Below are 20,761 nucleotides of genomic sequence, written 5' to 3'. Positions count from 1 at the left end.
ATTTTTATGAAACACCGTGTAACTGTAACCACGTTTTAGAAGCGATGAGGAAATGAACAAACACCATGTGACAAAACTGTCTCTGTGGAGTTTGCTGCACTGCAGCCATAGTCTGGACAATAATTTAGCCATAAATAATAATACAATAAGAATAAATACAATGGAAATTTAGCAAAGTAGAAAAACATATTGTTTAGAAAGACCATTGTGTCGGACCTATTTGACAAGTTTTGGGCCACTCCTCGCTTTTTAAGTAATCTCTTCATGCCGATTTGCCATTCTACCAAATAATTTTCACTAAAGACCAGATAACGCAACACAGTATTGTCAAACAACAAACAAAAATAGATAAATAATAATATACATACACAGATTTACACAAATGCAAATTTAAATAAATTCTTTACAAAAGAAACTGAAAGTTGTATTTTCACACAGGCAAAATTCGGGGCAGCCCACTCACGCTGCAGACATGGCGACGCAGATGGCGGTAAATTCAGGTATAAATGTTTATATTCTATTTTATAAACATACTCCATGTTTTATACAGCACAGAGTAGCGAATATTGGCCATTCAAACCAATGTAATTTAATAGATTTAAAGTGCAAGTACCTAACGTTAGTCGTCTCTCCGTGTTACCCTTCATTAGTAAATATGCCAAAAGCGTGTAACGTTAGCTAACGTTATATGCGTCACACTACATTCATTATTATTATCTATCCACATTACTATAATTATCATTACAGGAAAAGTCGTTGTAAGACCATCTTCTCTGTGTGACCCTACAAAGCTGTTTATTTAGAACAATAACGTTAACTTAATTGCTAACATGTGAATAAGCTCTTTTTGTAAATAAGGTTAATAATCGCGAAGATAGTGTCTGATTTAAATCTAAAAATGCTTTAATGCGTATTTAAGAATATGGTTAGCGTGGTATCTTATATTTACTTAAATATGAGTCATTGCATCTATTTTGCATTCATGTTTGCTCCTGTTTTGCTCGCTGCCTGTTGTAACGTTACTTAATAGCAGTCAGTAAATTTATAGTTGATATCCAAGTTGCTTTCCATGCTTCATTAGTCGTATATATAACCTACTGAATTAATGATAATGTTGTAATAATCAACCTCTAATTTTAAGTCAAGGCAACTCAGTATAGTAACACTAAAGAATTTAACAAATTGTTGGACATATTGGAACTCGAAAAATCGATTCAGATAAAATACTAGGTATCCTCCAAACAGTATATGGTTTGTACAGAAAAAAGAGAGGATTTTATGATTTCATGGAAAGTGTAATAAACGGGAAAATAACAATCAATAATGCAAACTTCTTTAAATTCAAGATGAATTTAAATTCAAATTTAAAGAGGGCAAGTATTATATCAGCTTAAGTTTATACAGTACTGTGTTCAGTTCGATAACTTCTTCAATTATGAAATGAGTTCAATTCAGATACAAGAAGCTCTACTGAAGATAAGTGTCATTTATTCAGAATGCGTCAGTTCATTGTTAATTCAGTTCAGTTTAGTAACAATGTCGATGTTGCAACATTTGTAAATTAGGATTCAAAGTCACATTAGCAATAAAGCAAACAGTCATCGTCCAGCTCAAATCAGTTCAAGTTTTGTTCTCATACAAGAGTGGCATTGTAGTTAAATTAATATTACTGAACATTACAATAAAGTGTATCCTAAACCCATTGTAATGTGACATAAACCAAATGTGATGTGACATGGTTCCAGGAGCCAGTCTGTGGGGCCCGCTGAAGGAGCTCTGGGAAGCCGTGGAGGGCGCCATATGGAAACGTCAGCCTGAGAGCGTTCATCTTTTAGATCTACAGTTGAAAAAACACAAACCCAACTTCCTCTCCCTTTTCAAAAACCCAGTAGGCTTTTACTCTCCATATATTCAAAATATTTCAATCTCAATCTTATATTGACGACCCTTGAGGAACCCTTTAATTGTACTGTTGAGTTTGGTGGGGAATTATGAATCTGTAACCTGATTTGAAAGCTTCAAAATTCCAAATCAGTTTACAAAACCAATCTGAATGAATTATTCTCAAATCTTTTTTTCTTTTTTTTCGTGCAAAACAGCAGAAGAGTGCCGAACAAAGAGAGAAGGTTCGGAAAGCCAGCACCGAAGGCATTGCTATTCAGGGCCAGCAGGGAGCACGACTACTTCCTGAGCAGCTCATCTCAGAAGCTTTTATCCTTAGTGACCTTTTTGACTTGGGAGAACTAGCTGCCCTTGAACTGCTGCTGGCAGGTACGCACACTCAGCATACTCATTCAATACCGTTGAAATGCCCATTGCTCATATGATATTGCAGTTAAGTTGCTTTGTAGGCTTGCTACCATAGTCGGTTTTACCGGTGTTCAGCCAAACACAGATTACATCACTTGCCCACCGTCGTTTAGATTTTTTTTATAGTAATACAAATCATTTATTTCAGTTAGAGAACAGACACTACACTAAGACTGAACTTGAGCCAAAAGAGAGTCACAGCAGAGATCAGCAGAAGGAGTCAGATAAGCTGATAAGATGATGACAGAAGATTTGGTTTCAAACCGAAATGTAAAAAACGTCTGTATTTTGGATTTAAACCCAATGCTAATACAGGGAACCTGCAAACATTGAGGCAATCTGTAAACTTTGCCTGATGAAAGTGGCTGCATCTGGAAGTAACACTTCTAATTTACACACAAACACCTTCAAGCGCACCACAACAATGCAGCTGCCACGCTTGTTTGATTTGCTAATAAAAAAGACATTTAGTATTACTCTTAATGAGTTTTTCATTAAGAGTAATAATAAATTGCCAGAATTGCTTCTAATTCTGGAAAGTACAATGTGGATGAGATGATGTAATACCGGTATTACTGGTGTTGTCTTGTCACATGGCAATTAACCGGTGGGAAAATGTCCTCATCGTCACATCCCTTTTGCTTTTAAATAATGAGATCTTATGTGTTATGTGTGTATTTTTAGGAGAGCATCAGCAGCCTCATTTCCCTGGTCTGACTCGAGGCCTGGTAGCTGTGCTCCTTTACTGGGATGGCAAACGCTGTGTGGCCAACTCCCTCCGTTCGCTCATCCAGTCCAGACACGGGAAGACGTTCACTCTTGACTTGAGGTTTGCTGTTCTTCCTTCATGCATCCTCCATTATTTGGTCTCACCAAGCTCATGCTTCTCCCATACTTTACTTTTTTAAGAAACATTTTATCTAAGAGGTTCGACCACTCAACACCTCCCAGGATTATGGAAATATGGGATCATTGACCTGTAAACTTTATTGCAGACCATAAAAATATTGAAGCTTTTAGTCCATCTATATGCTAGTGTTTTATTAAACACTAGCAGATACATTTACATTTTATAGATTGATGCAGGGATCATGTTATTTTTGTAGTCCAAACCAAAAGTTAACATTACTCAGTAGAATTTTCTATTGGCCTTTGGATAATTGCTGAAAATATGCTCTGTGACCAACAAATGTTAATGAGTCCTACACATTTTGTTCTTCAAGGTAATCTAGAGTAGAGACCTGTTTGGCATGATGTTTAATGTCCCTGACAGTCTCTTTAGTCCCGTTTGGCTACTTGTTAACAACCACCTTTCAAGACATGTAAAAGCTTAAAATGTCATAGAATAAAATGTAAAACTATCTTGAGCTTGTGTTATTCATAGACCTTATTTCAGGAATTTAACCAAAAATGTAATTCTTTACAGAATTATTTGAGTGTTTTTGCTAAAAAAAAAAACCAGAAAAACCTTTTACTTCTGGATGGTGGAAGTGCTAAAACATGTTTCCAGGGTTTTGGACTTATTCCTGCAGCGCTCTGTAAACATTTGTGTGTTAAAGCAGTGGTTCCCAACTTTTCCCCCCCTAAGTCACACACTCACACACACATATCAGAGTACCTTTTATTTGCATCCATATTTGACCTCCAAGCAAGTAAGTTCCTGCTCTGACAGGGGGTGTGGACCGTAGTTTGGAAACCACTGTACTAAAGAATATTGACTCTTTAAAAAACGACAAATCCTGTACTGACAAATCGCATGTTTCAATAGGATTTCAGTCAAAGCAGAAAAGTAGTTTAAGTTTGTCAAATAATTTCATGTACTAGTGTGCCAACCCATAATTTTAGATAGATTGTAGAAGTGTTCATTACAAAAAACAGCAACAATTAATTTGTGTTTTTATCTTAGGTTTGTCGATTTTTAATGTAATTCTTTGGTTTTGTCATGATTTCTTCCCATGTAGTCCTGAATTGGTGAATCTCACTACACGGTTCACTGATGAGCTGATGGCTCAGGGTTTGACCAAGCAAATCTTGAACTTGCTCTCAGATGTCAGCGTGACCCGTGAGTTTGAGAGGCTTCAGAAAGAGCGGGGCCTTGGCAATGAGAAACACAGGAAAGAGGTGAAGCAAATAAATGTAAATAGACATTCTTTAATAGTAAGTATTAAAGAAGTATTTTTCATATGGTACAGGTATCTGACCTCATCAAAGAGTGCCGACAGTCCCTGGCGGAGTGTTTGTTTGCCTGGACATGCCAGTCACCTCTAAGCAAAGATGACACCCTGGCTCTCATCAGTCACTTGGAGACGGTGACTGCTGAGGCTGATGGCTCATTGGATAGCGTCAACCTTGCTTTAGTCATGGCGTTGCTTTATTGCTTGGATGTTAGTTTTCTGGAGCAAGGAACAGAGGACAGAGAAGGTATTCATGCTTTTTTTTCAACCATCTTTGGTAGCTATAAATGCTTTATTATTATCCACACTTATACAAGTGCAATTATTAGAAAATGTTGTTTATTTAGTAGAGTAGTTAATGTATTATATTTTCACAAATACATTTATTGTGTGTTGATTAGATTTGCTCCAGGCCTTGCCTCTACTGACGGAGAAGCAGTATGTGGCAGCAGTGCACAGTCGGCTGGTGGAGAGTCAGGGCTGGAAGCTTCCAGGACTGCAGGCAGTGGTGCAGCTGGCATGGGCTCTGTCTCTGCGGGCCCTCTCACAACTTCCACAGGGCGCAGGTTAACGTCTTTACATGTATATCTATATATGCTATAGTTTGTTATAGTAGATGCAAAGAGTAGATCAACCTTGAAAATGCATGAAAAAGTGTAAAGATGTGTTATTAGGTTAATGTACTCTCCCAATTTTATCTATTTTCTTCTCAGCTCTAGTGGAGTACACTGAGGCAGATGAGGCTTTGGCAGACCAGGCACTTTTGGGAGGTGTCTTCCTCTTCCTGACAGAGGGCATCCTGGGAAGTGATGGCTTCAGCCAAGAAGAATTCTACACACGCAGACTGCATTCTATGATTACTGATTTCCTGGCTCTTATGCCAATGAAGGTGCGAGGAGAAATGCATGCAATTTTAGCTATTTATTCATGCACACCAAGGGGGTGCCCAATTCTGTTTCTGGAGATTCAGCTCCAACCCTAATCAAACACAATGAACCAGCTAATTAAGATCTTCAGGAGCACTTGATAGTTACATAGTTGATAGTAACTTGATAGACAGGTGTGTTGGATCAGTATGTGTAGGTTTAGATCTGAACTCTGCAAGTAGATAGATCTCAAGGAACAGGATTGGGCACCTCTGCTGTACACTATCGTTAGAAAATGTGGACTCTTTATTGTAATGTTTTTAATTTTTCTTTACTCCAATCTACAGTCACAATTATTATCAATGTTGATTTCAGTTTTTGGTGCTTAATATTTTTGTGAAAACCGTGATGCTTTTTTTTCTTTTGTTGCAAGATTTCTTGATGAATAGAAAGTTTAAAAGATCATTTATCTGAAAGAAATTGATAGAAATCTTTCATAACCTTATGTCTTTACAGTCACTTTTGATCATATGTCCTTTCTGAATAAAAGTATTAATTAAGACATTAAGTGAAGAGTGTTGTTTGCAGGTGAAGCATTTGCGTAACCGTGCTGATGAAGATGCTCGACTGATCCACATGGCTCTGCAGATGGGCAGCGAGCCACCATCATCTCTACGCAAGGATCTGGACCACCTCATGATCCTTGTGAGCATCCCTTTACATTTATCACTTATTATATCACGTACTACAGACTTGATGACAGGGTTTCCGTGAGGTCATAAAAAGTAATCAATTTAACAACAAGAATTTAAGGACATAAAAAGTCATAAAAACATCTGGATTTTCCATACAGGGTCATAAAAACTAATGTAAGGCCTTATATAGTCTTAAATTTGCAGGAGTATTGCAGTCTAGGTCTTAAATAATGTGATAGTATAAAAATAACAGGTCTTAATTTTTGCTTCCGCCTCCCACAACGCGCGTTTATCCGGGGGTGTTTTAGTTGTTTCTTTCGCTAGTCCAACAATTGTTTGCTGTATATACAAATTAGACCAGTATGCATCTTATATTGCAGCCAATCAGCTTTCGTTTTATTGGCACAAGCCTCTTTCAGATTGTACCCCACAGACGCATAAAACTGATTTTATTCTTCAGCTGACAGTTCTTCCAGTACCACAATTGTGAAAGCGAAGGCCAGTCTTTCTCACCATATTTCATAATGACCAAATAAAAGTATAATATACCCGACTGCACTAAAAAGAGTTAATAACAGTGATGTAGACTCCGAACTCAGATGTCAGACTGCGTGTGTTTGCTGCCTGTCAGCGCTCGCACGAGTGTACTGAATGTGTTAGCTCATTAGCCTACTCTTACTTTACTTTACTTTATAACTTTATAGTCCTAAAAGGCAATTCTTGTGGCATAAGGCATAAGTACATGTTTGAATAGCAACACAGTATAATAACACACATTCAAATGACACACATTCATAACAAATCATTAAGAAAAGTAATTGCAGCAGGTATAAAGGAGTTTTTGTGTCTGTTAGATTTACACAGGGGGAGTTTAAATCTCCGACCCGATGGAAGCATTTGAAATTCAGTACATAATGGGTGGGTAACATCTGAATGGACTAACTGTGCCTTCCTAGTCACTCTAGTGTATAATCTGTAAATGTATAAATGTATGTATATAATCATACATTTGTTTAATGGTCCTTATATCAGTCAGTCCCGATGATCTTGAATGATCAAATACACACATATGCATATGCCCATATCCTGACTAGAGTAAAAAAGTTTGGGACATGTCAGTAAGTGCTGGATCTGTGCATTAGTAAGTTCTCAAAGTGAAAGCAAACTAATATAGCTTAACAACAACACAAACGGGGAAAACAGCACTTACACTTAAAGGCCCACTGAAATCAAAATAAAAATTTGAGTTTTTTAGCTTTTAGTATGACTGTGTTAGCCTTAAAGTTATGAATAAGCTGGTCTGTTCCAAAACAATGACAAAATTAGCATTTAGGAGATAAGCATTCAAAATTTACAGTCTCTCACTTCCGTTAAAACAAATCTCAGATTTTGATGACGTCTTCGCAGACTTCACCTTCTCGTCAAATCTTCTGTCCAATCAAAATGCTCTCTAGAACTAAAGCCCGCCCCCTACACTGCTGAAGCTGCGGCTGAAATCGGTCAGTTGTTAACACTCATTTACTCATTTCTACATGGTGAAAGGCACATAGGACACTATATATGTGATAAACAGTGTTAAAGGAAACTGGCTTTACCAAACAGAAAGGTCCGCTCTAGTCAAACTGTATATTAACGAAACAATATGGCCGTTTCAAAAAAGGGGGGGGAGCTGCTAACAGCTGGAGCCGTTTCAGGGGAAATAACGTCAACACATTGAATAATGCGGCACATTCCAAAGCACTTTAGTGGGCCTTTAAAGCACTGTTTGTATATATGTATCTTTATGTTGTATTCATTTGTCCTTTTCTGACAACTATTATCATTTGTTTATTAATATATATTTTATCACTGATAACTGATAACTTGATTACTTAATTACTTGAATTCTTTTTAACTTATATTAAGCAATTGCTTATTGCTGTGGTTTACTTGAAAGATTTGTCATGTTTCCCATCCCACCCCAAGCGATCATGTTATTAAACATAGATAGCACACCACTGGACCAGCCTTTTTTTTGTAATACCAAACAAGATTCATGCATTTTGTTTGATTTATTGCCATGTGTGACTATTGTGCATCTAACATAATAATATGGTTAATGGGGCATCCTAATTATGAAAAAAATAAAAATGTTTGCAAATTTATGGAAGTGACCACACAAAAAAAGAAAAGAAAAATAATTTTGATAAAAAAAAAAAGTATTGTGTGTGTGTATATATATATATATATATATATATATATATATATATATATATATATATATAAATATACACACATATATATATATATATATATATATATACACACACACACATATATATATATATATATATATATATATATATATATATATATATATATATATATATATATATATATAATTTTATAGGCTAGAATAATAAGTTTACTAATACTTTGTTCAATTTAAGTAAATTAATTTTGCTAATTTAGTGATTCTGCATTTCCTTTGCATGTTTTTTTTTATTATTGCGCAATATAGGTCTTAGATTTAATTCCTAATGGTCTTAAAAAAAGTCTTAAATTTGACTTGTTGAAACCTGCTGTTACCCTGGATGAATTCTTTAGCAGTTCATGGCTCTCTATAGCCAGGAAATATGCGTCTTCACATATTGCTTCTAAAATCTCAATTCTATATTAATTAGGATCTCATGCACCCATTTTTACTTGCACTAAAGCATTATATCAATAATTGGGACTTTTGAACCATTGTAATTAATGCTGAATAACTTTGTGTTTCAGATTGGAGAGTTTTACAGTAAAGATCCATTTGAACTTGAGCTGGCCCTGGAGTTCTGGTGTCCATCTGAGTCTCTTCAGCACACTTCCTTCACTGGATCTTTTCTTGGAGTACCTCCCCAAAGACCCCCTCACAAACAGGTCAGAAAATGCTAACTATGCTAAACATACTAAAGATGTATTTTTATTAAAAAAAAGTGCTTGTCCTGCAATATGCAGTGCCTAAGTATATTTGGGTGTGATGTGGCATGATTCATTACCATTGCTTTAAAATAAAGCACTAAATTTGAATATACATTTTTGCATGTCACTTCAGGTGGTTCTCTCCAAGTTTGTGCGTCAGATGGGTGATCTGCTTCCTGCTACTCTCTACATTCCTTACTTGCGCATGCTGAAAGGACTTGCTAATGGACCCCAGTGTTCCCACTACTGCTTTAGTCTGCTTAAAACCAACGGAGCTCCACACGGTAACTGCTCTCAGATCTTAAAATGGAAAGAAGTAATACGAGTGCTGTTGTAGTTACAAGTTTATTTTATGATGGCTGTTTCAGGAGAGAACCGGCAGGCTGGAGTGTCGGGCAGTTTAGTGTCATGGGAGCACTTTTTCCACTCTCTCATGCTCTACCATGAGAACCTGCGCCTTGATGTGCCCAATGCCGACAGCACACAGTACCGCCACCCACCCATCAGAGGCATCACTCAGAGAGAGCTGGATGGCCTCACTGCGTTCCTCCAGCTGCTTACCACTATCATCACCTGGGTATAGCACACATATATCACACTATTCTAAATAGTGAAAGATCACCATATCAGTCAATTCATTGAAACATTTCACTTCTAAATGTTGTGCAAATTAATTAAAGTAAGCAAGGTGGGAAAGATGTAATTTGCTCTCATTGAACTGTATTATACATCAGCATTAAATTTGCTACCCACCACCCAGTTTTCTAGATGTCAGCCAGTGCAAAAAGTCTGCAGAAATTTCTGAATAAATCACTGAGTCAAATTAAATATGATTCTGTACATCAAAGTAAAATTGAATTAGGAAATCGGTGTCAACCCAGCCCTCATCGCATCATCTACCATTTTTGAGTATTTTAGCATCATTCTAGCATAAATGCATTTTTGGATGTCTGTTTTCATTAAATTTCTTATATTTTTCAGAGTGAGAATGCTCGTCTGGCTCTTTGTGAACACCCTCAGTGGACGCCTGTGGTGGTGATGCTGGGATTGCTGCAGTGCAGCGTTCAACCTGTGCTGAAAGCTCAAGTCTTGCATGCTCTTGCTGCATTTGGCAAATCGCCTGAGATCGCTGCTTCCCTCTGGCAATCTCTGGAGTACACACAGGTTGAATAAATCTCTAGCCTATAATGCCAAACTGACCTACGCTAAAATAATGAATATTTTAACTGAATTAGCTCTACTAGCTTCAGCAGTCTCTTTGTTAAACAGTTTCAACAGAGATAGTGTGGTTTTCCCACTTTAGTGGCTTTTTCAGTTGAGTTGACTTGATTATATTGATATTGATCAATGTTGTTTATTTTCCCTTTCAGATCCTGCAGACAGTAAAAGTCCCTGGACAGAGACAGGCAGCTGGGATTGAGGTAAGCTCTCAGTTTCATATATATAGAGTATTAGGGATACACAATTTGGAAACAGAAATCTACTACAAAATGTTTATTTTATTTTTAATGCTTCAAGTTTGCTGTGCTTGTTTGTAGGGCTTCACTATTTGCTCAATTGTATGATAGATTATTAAGATTTGTGTTATTACTATATAAAAATATTAAAGTTAAGTAAAATATAATATGTAAGATAAAACATTTTTTTACAGTACAGTATTTATGGATTTGATTTTGAGATAACATTTACTTTGACCTGCGACACTGAATAATGACATGAGAAACTGGATCATGAGCTGCTCGTGAAAAAGGCACAGTATCATGTAGTGTTGTAGTCAAGACCAGCGTGTGCCGAGACTAAGGGTGCTTTCACATTTACCTTGTTTGGTCCGGATTTTCGGACTTTTCAGTTTGGTACGAACCAAAATACAAGTGTGAAACCTCCCTCAGACCATGGTCCGACTCCAGACCAAACAGACGAAATTTGGTCAGACTAAAAGAGGTAGTCTCGGTCCGGACCAAACTGGACAAAGGTTCGGTTCGTTTCTTGTGTGAAAGCATTTTCTGGATAGTTTGGACTTTCAGACCATTTACAGGAAGTTCTGGTGTAGGATTAGTGAAAAAACACAGATTAAACTCACAGCACATGCAGTGATGGAGTGCGCAGCATTTTAAACAGAACCGCTTGTGTAGTCAGCTCATGTGAACAGTGTGCTTTGCTTGACTATTTATTTTCGAGCTTTATATATGTCTGTGAGACAAGTAGCCTAAATGCTGAATTTCGGTTTATTTATGAGACCGCTCTGGTCAGTTCATGTGCAACGCAAATGATCGCTCTATCACGGGTTGTCTGCTATATTATTTATTAAAGCTTATTTATTAAATTCAGGCAAATGAAAAAACATTTATTAAAATTAATAAATACAATTTATACAATTTATACAAAGCTTTCTACAAAAAAAAAACTTATGAAGTGGTCAAAAAATCATTTCTGACCCGATGTCTTTGAGATATATTGCACATCTGTGCACGTTTCATAATCAATATAGCCTAGATGAAATAATTAAAAATAACATTCTAATATTTAAACATAACTATAAAACAAAATACATTGTTTGGCTAAAAAAGTATAATCTAGTCTTCTCCTTCCTGTCGGCGCCGATAAAATGTTTGCATAATTGTGCAAAATGTTTTACGAGGACGTTTATTTGGTGAATTTGCCTCGAGTATAGTTGGTGCTGTAGATAGTAATGCCATAATATCAACAGTATTGGCAACGATATGCGTCTGTTCATTCATTCTTGTCAAAGTTACCCGCTGAATTGACAACACACTGACATCAGACGCAAGTCCGCTAACAAACCAATTAGACAATGCACTAAATTAGACAATGCACCAGCAATTTAGTGATATCCTGTGAAGTCCAAAACAAGACCAAGACCTTCAAACAATGGTCTTAAGACCGGGCTCAAAGCCAAGACTACAATTCTAGTATATATATTAGGGATGTCAATTTTCACAAATTCCCATGATCGATCGTCGTTTAAATTAACGATCAATTAATCGATTAATCATTAACCATAATACTGAAATATGCGTCTACAGCAGTGGCTTATAGCCGACAGCATGACAGTAGGACTATATGTGCAATGCTGCTCAAAACGCCATGTTCTTCACCAAATGAATGAGAAGGATTTTTTTTTTTTTATCTAAACAAAGGGCTATGGGGTTGTAAAATTAGTCGATGTTATTTATAACTTAATTAAATTACTTATTTAATAACCGAATATAACATGTAATACAACACGAACGCCGCCTCAGATCTGTTATTCAGAATTTGTGGACGCACTTGCAAGAGCAACGTGCTAAAACGTCACCTAAACCCAGTTAATTCAAAACGATTTATTAAAATATTGTTTTCATGTGTTCATTGTTTTGTTATGTAATGTGACAGTCCCAATCAAAGTTATTATTAGTCGTGCGTTGCTGTTTGAACAGCGTGAGCTGAAGCCGATGCGCTGAATCAACACCGGTAAGTTACACTGAAACTTTGCTAGCACGTTATTTAACTCAACAAAAAGCTTCCTATATGAGATTAATCAGATTTATATAAAGTTAACAAAATATTACAAATTATATATCTTCACAAAGTGAACTTGAATTGAGTTGCTGATATTCATATTAAGAAGGTGTTCACGCGCTCTAGGAACAACGGCGCTCTTAACACGGCACCTAAACCCGACGACTTTACAACCATTTATTAAAATAGTGTTCTCATTTCTGTTATATAATATGACTGTCCCAATCATCGTTATTATGCATTGCTCTGTATGCGCTAAAGCCGAAGCACTGAATGAAAACCGGTAGCCATCACTTACTGAAGCAATTTGTTAGTGCGTTTTATTTCGCTGAAAGAAACGCATCCTATATGATTGATCACATAATATAACGTCACAAAATAAATGTAATATTACAAATTACTTTAGCACAATCTGATGCGAATGCAGAAATGAACTTGAACTAAGTTACATGCGCGAGTCAGAATGCGTGACTCATGTTGTGCATGCGCTCTTCCTGGATCAACGCAATGAAACACACGGCAAATAAACCCAAATAATTAACAATCACAATGTTTTATTACAATAGTGTTCTCATTGATGTTGTGTTATATGACAGTCCCAATCATAGTCATTATTAGTGCTGTTGGAGCTGCACGCTGAAGCTGATCACCGCCACGCTTTTACTACCGCTCACCTCTAACGTTAATTATTAACCAAATGCATCCTTATGAGATAAATCAGCTAAAGATAGGCCTGCACAAAATAAACACAATATTACAACTTACATTTGCACAAAACAAAAGGCTGTGAATGCACATGCAAGCTTGCAGTCATGATGAAGGTGTAACTCCAGCAGTAAAATGGTTCTAAATAGAACTCGGGCGCGCTCGCATCATTTTTCCTCCCGTTTCCTCACGCACGCGCATGACCCTGCTTAATCGATGATCGATAAGTCTTATCGATCAAATGTCTTATCGACAATTAATCGATCATCGATTAATCTTTGACATCCCTAATATATATATATATACACACACACATATACATACACGTATATTATTTAGAGCAGTTTATTTTTAAATAACTCTATACAATGTCTGTTGAGGTGTGAGACATGCTACTAGTATTGTAGTCTTGGCTTTGAGACCGGTCTTAAGACCATATATATATATAAAAACGTGCTTTAACTGCGGCACTAATTTCATTTTCCTCTAACAGGTGGAGCTGAATGAGATTGAATCGAGCTGTGAGGAGTATCCACTCACAAGAGCCTTTTGTCATCTGATTAGTACTTTGGTAGAGAGTGCACTTCCAGTGAATCTTGGAGCAGGACTGCGTGCACCAGGCTTTCAGCCTTATCTTGACTTCCTGCGTGACTCTGTGTTTCTGGCCTTCCCCACACGTGCATACCGTCGGCCAGCAGAAAAGGTTTGTTGGAGCCTGCTAGATTTAAACAAGTCTCTTATCTCTGTCTCGCCTCCATTTATGGTCTTGTATCTTTATTTCCTTTTTTACTCCAGTGGGAGGTAGCTGAGGCAGTGCTGGAGGTGTTTCACAAACTTCTACAAGAATATGAGCCACAGCCAGCGGACTTCCTGCAAGAGATGGTGGAACTGCAGGGGGAACAGGTGCTGGCCCATAAGCCCCCGGGTCACAGCCTGATGTTTCACCTGCTTAATGACTCGCCCACCCTCTCTCTCTGCCTCAGCCTGTTGGAGGAGGGTGCTCGTCAGCTAGACACCTACGCCCCCTTCCCTGGTCAGTATAATATGCCTGCTCTGCACTTTTTATGAAAGTGCTTTAACTTTTTATGCTTTTTTTTAATGTCCTGTCACATTTGTTAGCAACACTTTTAAAACTCTCATTACCAATTCATTTATTTTAGTGATGCAGCCATATTACAATTTTGGGTAATACTTGTAAGCTGATCATTCTATATTGTTTTGACTGAAATGGTGAAAATAAAACGCTCTTAAAAATCACAAATATAATTTAAATGTATATATTAAATAAATAAAATATAGTATTTAAACCTTAACTACAATTAAAAAGTTAGAGGTATTATATATTTTTTTTATTAAAAGACAGAGTAAAGACTTTTTATATGAATATTTCAATTTTAAATAAATGCTATTCTTTTGAACTTTCTATCCATCAAAGAATCCTGAAAAAAATACAATGGTTTCCACAAAAATATTAAGCAAGAAAACTGTGATAATCAGAAATGTTTCTTGAGCACTAAATCAGCCTATTAGAATTATTTCTGATGGATCATGTGACACTGGAGACTGGAGTAATGGCCGATTTCTCCAGTTTTTGTATTTGTTCATTACATTATGTCGGTGCTGCTGTTGTAGGTAAGAAGCAGTTGGAGTCAGCAGTGCTGCACTGTCTGTGTTTGTTGGAGCTGGCCTTGCAGAAGGAGGTGACGTTTATGGATCTGCTGAGAGAAAGTCAGACATCGCTACTTGTCTCCCCTGTGGAACAGCTCCTGCAGGGTGTCAGTGCTCAGAGCAGACGGGCTGATCACATCACCAACATTGCCAGGTCTGCTTTCTACATTTACATTGAGAAATAATTGTTAAGTGGTCTCTTAATTTTTTTCAGAGATGTATAGGTACCATTTATTGTTCACAGCTAAATAATTTTTTCCTTAACTCATTTTAGGAATGATTTATTGTATGTCTGATGCAGGGATACTTGTGCTGATTTTACTTGTTTGGCCTTCACAGGTACCTGTACCACAGCAGCTCGAACCCTGATGCTGCTTTCCAGAGTGCCAAGATCCTGCGGCGTATCGCACGCTACCCAAACATCCAGGCCAGACTAGTTGGAGACTTCACACATGATCAAGTAAGCGAGTTTACACCTTCATATGCACCCTCATATTGCGATTATGATGAAATGTTGGCAATATTGCAATTTAAACTTTACCTCATGTAAATGCAATATGTCGATCAAACTAATGAGATTAAGCTCATAATCGTAGTAACCATATTTGCCTTAAACTAATGCCCATTTTAATCACAACTAGACTAGACTCCCATTTTAATCGCAATAAACAGTAATGTAAACACCTAAATCACATTACCACTCACACAACTTTTTCACAAAACTTCATTTAACTGAACTCAGTGGCATTATTCAGAAGTTTCATCCTCTTCAAATCGCAAAAACTCTGTCAGCACAACTCGTTGCGCATCTCTGGTCTGTATCTTCATCCAGACGACAAGAAGAACGATGCGAGTATAATAAAACAATGGCCGGCATACAGCATGCATAATGTATGCCTATCTGAGTGTGGTATAACCATACTTATCAGAATAATGCAATTTGCATGTAAATGGGAGTGAAGAGTTCTTCTAGTGTCATGTTAGCATCTTACTGTGACCTTCCTTTGATTTCTTTTTTAAATTAGAAATAATTGTTGGCGCATGTAAACATAGGCACTGTCTATAGGTAATAAAATGAATAAGAGTTGCTGTAAATATGAAATTATTTTATGAGCAGGCAGTGAGTGAGAAGTTGATGGCTGGTTTTGTGGAGTGTCTGGACAGTGAGGAAGCTCAAGAGGGAGTGAGCACAGATGGTAAGTCCTTAATAATCCCAAAATGGCTGTATGCCAATTGTTTTAAGCAGCATCTAACAGCCATTTTTCTTGGGACAGACTCAGACCCTGAAAAACGGGTGGCCCGGATCCGTCATGAAACCCAGATCCACATCCTGAACCTTCTGATTACCTCTCTGGAACTAAAGGGCCCCAACCTTGGCCTGTATCTACTGGGCTATGAAGTGAAGAAGCCAGTTTCTTCTACTAACCTGCAGGACCCAGGTAAGATTTCAACTTTTCAACTTCGACCTCACACATGCTATGCTATGCCTGAAATGGGAAATGTTTATTGCTTTTTTGTCATGTGTTCATCAATAAGGTGTTCTTGGCTGTCCACGGAGCTGCCTGCATGCAATCCTCAGTCTGCTCCAGAGGGGCAGTGAGTGGCGCTCTGGACCTGTGCTTACCAAAAAGGCCCCTCAGTTAGCTGAACTCTGTTACCAGGTACACAAAGTTTAATTATTTGCATTTGATTTAGATTCAGACACTGAAATGGCCTTTACATCAGGTTAAAATACAGCTCTGGAAAAATTTAAAAGACCACTTAACATTGATTTCTCACTGTTAAGTGGTCTCGTAATTTTTTCCAAAGCTGATTTTTAGGCTGTGTAGCACCAAGTATTTTGTAGTACCCACCAGTTCACAATTAGACTAGTTTACTTTTTTACTGACATCAAAGTGAGCTTTTCACCAGAGATGAGATAGGGAGGGTGGTTTTTACCCTTGAGGTAAATTCGAGAAAAATGGGGAAGTGCAAATTTAACTCTCATTCCCTCGAGGAAGACCAGTTTCGGAGATGGTTTGCAAGAACTATTGACAGCAATGAAATGTCCACAAGATGTTTAATTGGGTACTATAGGAATGAACGTGAAGCTGATCTAGTTCAAGTGAAATTTGATTTAAAAAATGTGCAGCAACCCTGATCATTTATTTGTGCTGTGTATGATATTTTAATGTATAATATATTTTGTGTGTGTTCGTCCCAGGTAATCTATCAGTTGTGCGCGTGTCCTGACACTTCGGGGCCCACCATGCGATACCTCAGGACCAGTCAGGACTTCCTGTTCTCTCATCTGCAGCACCTGCCTTTCATTCTTCCAGGTGAGCTGCCTGTCTGCACTCTTTGTTTTGAGTTTGATAATTCACTAGTGTGTCCATAACATCCAGAACACTGCCGTTTAAAGGTTTGGGGTCAGGAATAATTTTTGTAAAAGTAATTATTACTTTTAGCAAAAATATTAAGCAGCACATCTGTTTTCAACATTGATAATACAAATAAATATTTCTTGAGCACCAAATCAGCATATTATAATGATTTTTGAAGGATCATGTGACACTGAATAATTATCCTGAAAAATCAGCTTTGCCATCACAGGAATACATTACATTTTAAAATATTATAATAGATGTATTATTAATTATTTTCAGTTGTAATAATAGTTCATAATATTACTGTATTTTTGATCAAATAAACGCAACCTTGGTGAAGATGAGACCTCTTGCAAAAACATTGCATTGTAATGTATTTATTTTATACCAAACCGAAACCTATGAATAATAGTGTAATATCCATTTTACATATTTTTTTGAATCTTTGATTTGTAACCCATTTCATGTGATACATAGAAAGGATAGCAGGCAAATTTGGTTTCAACAACTGTTAATGCCTCTGATTCCATCTTTATGTCTCACAGAGAATGAGATTGCTGCTCTGTCTCAGATGTCCTGGCTGATGAAGAGTACAGCCATTGAGCTTAGAGTGACCTCACTGAACCGCCAGCGCTCACACACACAGAGACTGCTCAACCTTCTCCTCGATGACCAACCACACACATTACATTCAGGTAATACGCATACACAGAGTTCAGCGAAGACCAGACAGCCACACTGAATTAAATGCATTCATTGTATCTGTAGCAGATGGAGAGACGGGCATGGAAGAGGAGAGTAGATCAGTCAGCGGTTTCCTGCACTTTGGCACCGTCTCCAAAGGTAATAGAAAGTCTGACTGCACTGCACCAAGGGCTGCTCGTTCAGCCAGCTGTTTTAGATTCAAATTAGTTTATCGTTATCTTTGGTGGGTTCAGTGCGCAGGAGGCTTCTGAGCGTTTTGGATGCCATAGACTTCAGTCAGGAGGCCCCAGAGCTTCTGCAGCTGGACTTCTTTGAGCGTACTCAGATCGAACATGTCATCACCAACTGCGAACACGTCAACGAGCAGGGACACACGGTCTGCAACGTCAAGGTACGTGGATGGCTTAACAATCCACAGTAGCTAGAGTTCATACTGTAATTTATTTTTTAACAAAAAATACAGTTAATTCCTTTATTGATTCATCATGTTTCAGTTGCTCCGTCGAGTTTTAGTTGCAGAGATCAATGCACTGCAGGGCATGGCGGCCATTGGGCAAAGACCACTGCTGATGGAGGTGAATGCATCTCTCTTATTTAAAGGCAAGAGATACAACAAATGTTTTTCCTAGTACTGATTGTTCTTTCATCGTCTCTGTCGCTATCAGGAAGTGAACTCCGTCCTGCAGCAGGTGGTGGAGAGGAACCGTGTGCGGCGTAGTCTCACTGCCAAGCGTCATGCTCTGCAGAGCTGGAGGAGTCTGGTGGAGACCATCCTCACGGCCTGTCCTTCAGAGCTCATCCCAGCAGACCAGCGGCAGCTCATCATCAGAGACCTTCTTTTAGACCTGCATGACAAGGTAGGCTAATAGAACAAAGGAAGGGAGTTTTTAATCATGATTTGCCTTTGGCGGGTGCTTTTATTCAAATGGGGAACAGCAATTTGACTTCCTTCTCTCTCTTTCTTCAAGGTGTTATCAGAGGATGCTGCAGGTGAACTGATGCCAATTGTAGCCGGGGCGGTCTTCACATTAACGGCACACCTCAGCCAATCAGTTCTATCTGAGCAGCAGGGGGCGGGGCCAGAGGGCGGATATGGATCAGGATTTGCTTCGATCGCAAACTCCGCTCTTCACCTCATTCTGAGGAAGCTGCTGGATTTTATCTTGTGCACAGGTTAGACGGGTCACATTTAAGACTAAACATCTGATCTAGGTCAATTAATTCCACCATGTTAATTCGTTAACCTTCTTGTCTTACTCCCTGGTATTTGTTTACATCAAGGTGGAGGTTTCCAACGTCTGCGGGCTCACCTTTATGGTGCTCTTCTCTACTACCTGCAAATTGCCCAGAAACCTGAGGAGCCTGAGACATTGCAGACAGGTATATAAACACATATGCTCATACCATCATCGCCAAAATATCATTTTATTCGCATACACTTACACATACATTCCTAGACAGAATTTTGGGCATCATGATTGCCTCGGAAGGTAGCACTATTTAGCTACCTACAATTCTGAAAGATTTTAGCAATGTCGCATATATCTTTCATGTCATATCCCAGAATGTATAATAAAGTGTATTTAATATTTAGTTGGATCTAATTTTATATATATACATCTAATACATTGAAATGTAATCATTTACACTGTATCTGCCAATGAAAAGCATGTAGACTTTTTTATAGCGATATTATGTAATGTATGCTAATATGTAAAACAATACAAATATTATATAATCCTGAATTTTCAGGTACATCCATGTGGGAGCGATTGACTGCCCCTGAAGATTGTTTCTCCAAGCTGCAGAGAGAGAACCTGGCCATTATTGAGAGCTATGGCACTGCACTTATGGAAGTGGTGTGCAGAGATGCTTGTGACGGCCATGAGATCGGCAGGGTACGAATAAAACAAGCCAACATCATCTTGCCTCCAAATGCCAATTGAGTTGATTCGAGGACATCATCTCTTTTTCAGATGCTGGCTTTGGCAGTGTTGGACAGGGTGTTGTCTGTTGACAGACAGTGCCAGTGGCTGGTGTACCTGTGTAACAGCGGTTACCTGCGTGTGCTGGTCGAGAGCTTGAAACAAGATGATGCCGCCCTGCAAACTCTGCTCACACCTCAGCCTCCACTACTCAAACCATTGTACATATACGAGTCCAAAATGGCTTTGCTGACCCGTGTGGCTAAGACAGCGCAGGGTGCGATGGAGCTATTGCGCTGCGGGCTGGTCAGTCAGCTGGTGGATTGTCAGGTGTTTCACATGCTTCCTCAAAATGATGCACTCAGGTACTCTTTAATCTCGAGTCCAAGCTATAGATGAACAAATGTATTTTGTTACCCTCCCTTCTTACGCTCTCGATTTCTCTTTCAGAGTGTTTGGGCAGAGAGATCCATCAGGGTTTATTCCTAATCCTCTAGAGAGGTACAGACAGATCCTGCTACCTACTCTCAGATTGATGCAGGTCATCTTGACATCCACCACCACACAGCACCAGCAGGGGGCAGCACAGGTACTTAAATGTCCATGAAATGATGTCCTCAGAAATGTGCTGAATCCTAATTCACATATCTCTCCTATATGCTAATAGAGTAAGCTAGTGATGGGGTAAGTACATACTTGAAGTACTACATCCTTCTGCATACTTAAGTTTGTAGTATGGTACGACTGAGTGAGGAAAATCAAGTTTATTTACACCTAATTTTGGGGTTGGCATGATCTTTAATGATTTTGAAAAGTCTTTTATGCTCACTAAGACAGCATTTTGTTCGATCAAACAGTAAAAGCAGATATATTTTGAAATATTATTAC

General features: G+C 38.1%; 1 protein-coding gene across 2 annotated transcripts in view; it reads left to right on the top strand.

Annotated features, from left to right (window-relative positions):
* Positions 1–419: 419 nt before the first annotated feature.
* The window catches only part of nup205 (nucleoporin 205), a 28,199-nt gene continuing 7,857 nt past the window's right edge, over positions 420–20,761 (top strand). Inside the window, exons 1-32 of one of the 2 annotated variants that reach the window (XM_067420205.1) lie at positions 420–500; positions 1,746–1,888; positions 2,100–2,271; positions 2,995–3,139; positions 4,272–4,431; positions 4,503–4,731; positions 4,886–5,050; positions 5,198–5,373; positions 5,939–6,055; positions 8,806–8,943; positions 9,119–9,269; positions 9,354–9,562; positions 9,967–10,149; positions 10,356–10,406; positions 13,703–13,912; positions 14,005–14,242; positions 14,842–15,031; positions 15,217–15,337; positions 15,995–16,073; positions 16,152–16,316; positions 16,414–16,538; positions 17,081–17,195; positions 17,789–17,938; positions 18,015–18,086; positions 18,182–18,339; positions 18,443–18,523; positions 18,614–18,805; positions 18,917–19,121; positions 19,230–19,328; positions 19,701–19,846; positions 19,925–20,238; positions 20,324–20,462. In XM_067420205.1, coding sequence (XP_067276306.1) covers positions 473–500; positions 1,746–1,888; positions 2,100–2,271; positions 2,995–3,139; positions 4,272–4,431; positions 4,503–4,731; positions 4,886–5,050; positions 5,198–5,373; positions 5,939–6,055; positions 8,806–8,943; positions 9,119–9,269; positions 9,354–9,562; positions 9,967–10,149; positions 10,356–10,406; positions 13,703–13,912; positions 14,005–14,242; positions 14,842–15,031; positions 15,217–15,337; positions 15,995–16,073; positions 16,152–16,316; positions 16,414–16,538; positions 17,081–17,195; positions 17,789–17,938; positions 18,015–18,086; positions 18,182–18,339; positions 18,443–18,523; positions 18,614–18,805; positions 18,917–19,121; positions 19,230–19,328; positions 19,701–19,846; positions 19,925–20,238; positions 20,324–20,462 — 4,866 coding nt within the window. In that variant the 5' untranslated portion in view covers positions 420–472. Of the gene's footprint in view, positions 501–1,745; positions 1,889–2,099; positions 2,272–2,994; positions 3,140–4,271; positions 4,432–4,502; positions 4,732–4,885; positions 5,051–5,197; positions 5,374–5,938; positions 6,056–8,805; positions 8,944–9,118; positions 9,270–9,353; positions 9,563–9,966; positions 10,150–10,355; positions 10,407–13,702; positions 13,913–14,004; positions 14,243–14,841; positions 15,032–15,216; positions 15,338–15,994; positions 16,074–16,151; positions 16,317–16,413; positions 16,539–17,080; positions 17,196–17,788; positions 17,939–18,011; positions 18,087–18,181; positions 18,340–18,442; positions 18,524–18,613; positions 18,806–18,916; positions 19,122–19,229; positions 19,329–19,700; positions 19,847–19,924; positions 20,239–20,323; positions 20,463–20,761 lie in introns of both variants that reach the window. The other variant, XM_067420206.1, reaches the window with a different exon arrangement.

Source organism: Pseudorasbora parva, chromosome 16, assembly GCF_024679245.1.
Source record: "Pseudorasbora parva isolate DD20220531a chromosome 16, ASM2467924v1, whole genome shotgun sequence".
Taxonomy (NCBI): Eukaryota; Metazoa; Chordata; class Actinopteri; order Cypriniformes; family Gobionidae; genus Pseudorasbora; species Pseudorasbora parva.
The sequence above is the reverse complement of the archived record's forward strand: the minus strand, read 5'-3'. Positions and strand labels throughout refer to the sequence as shown.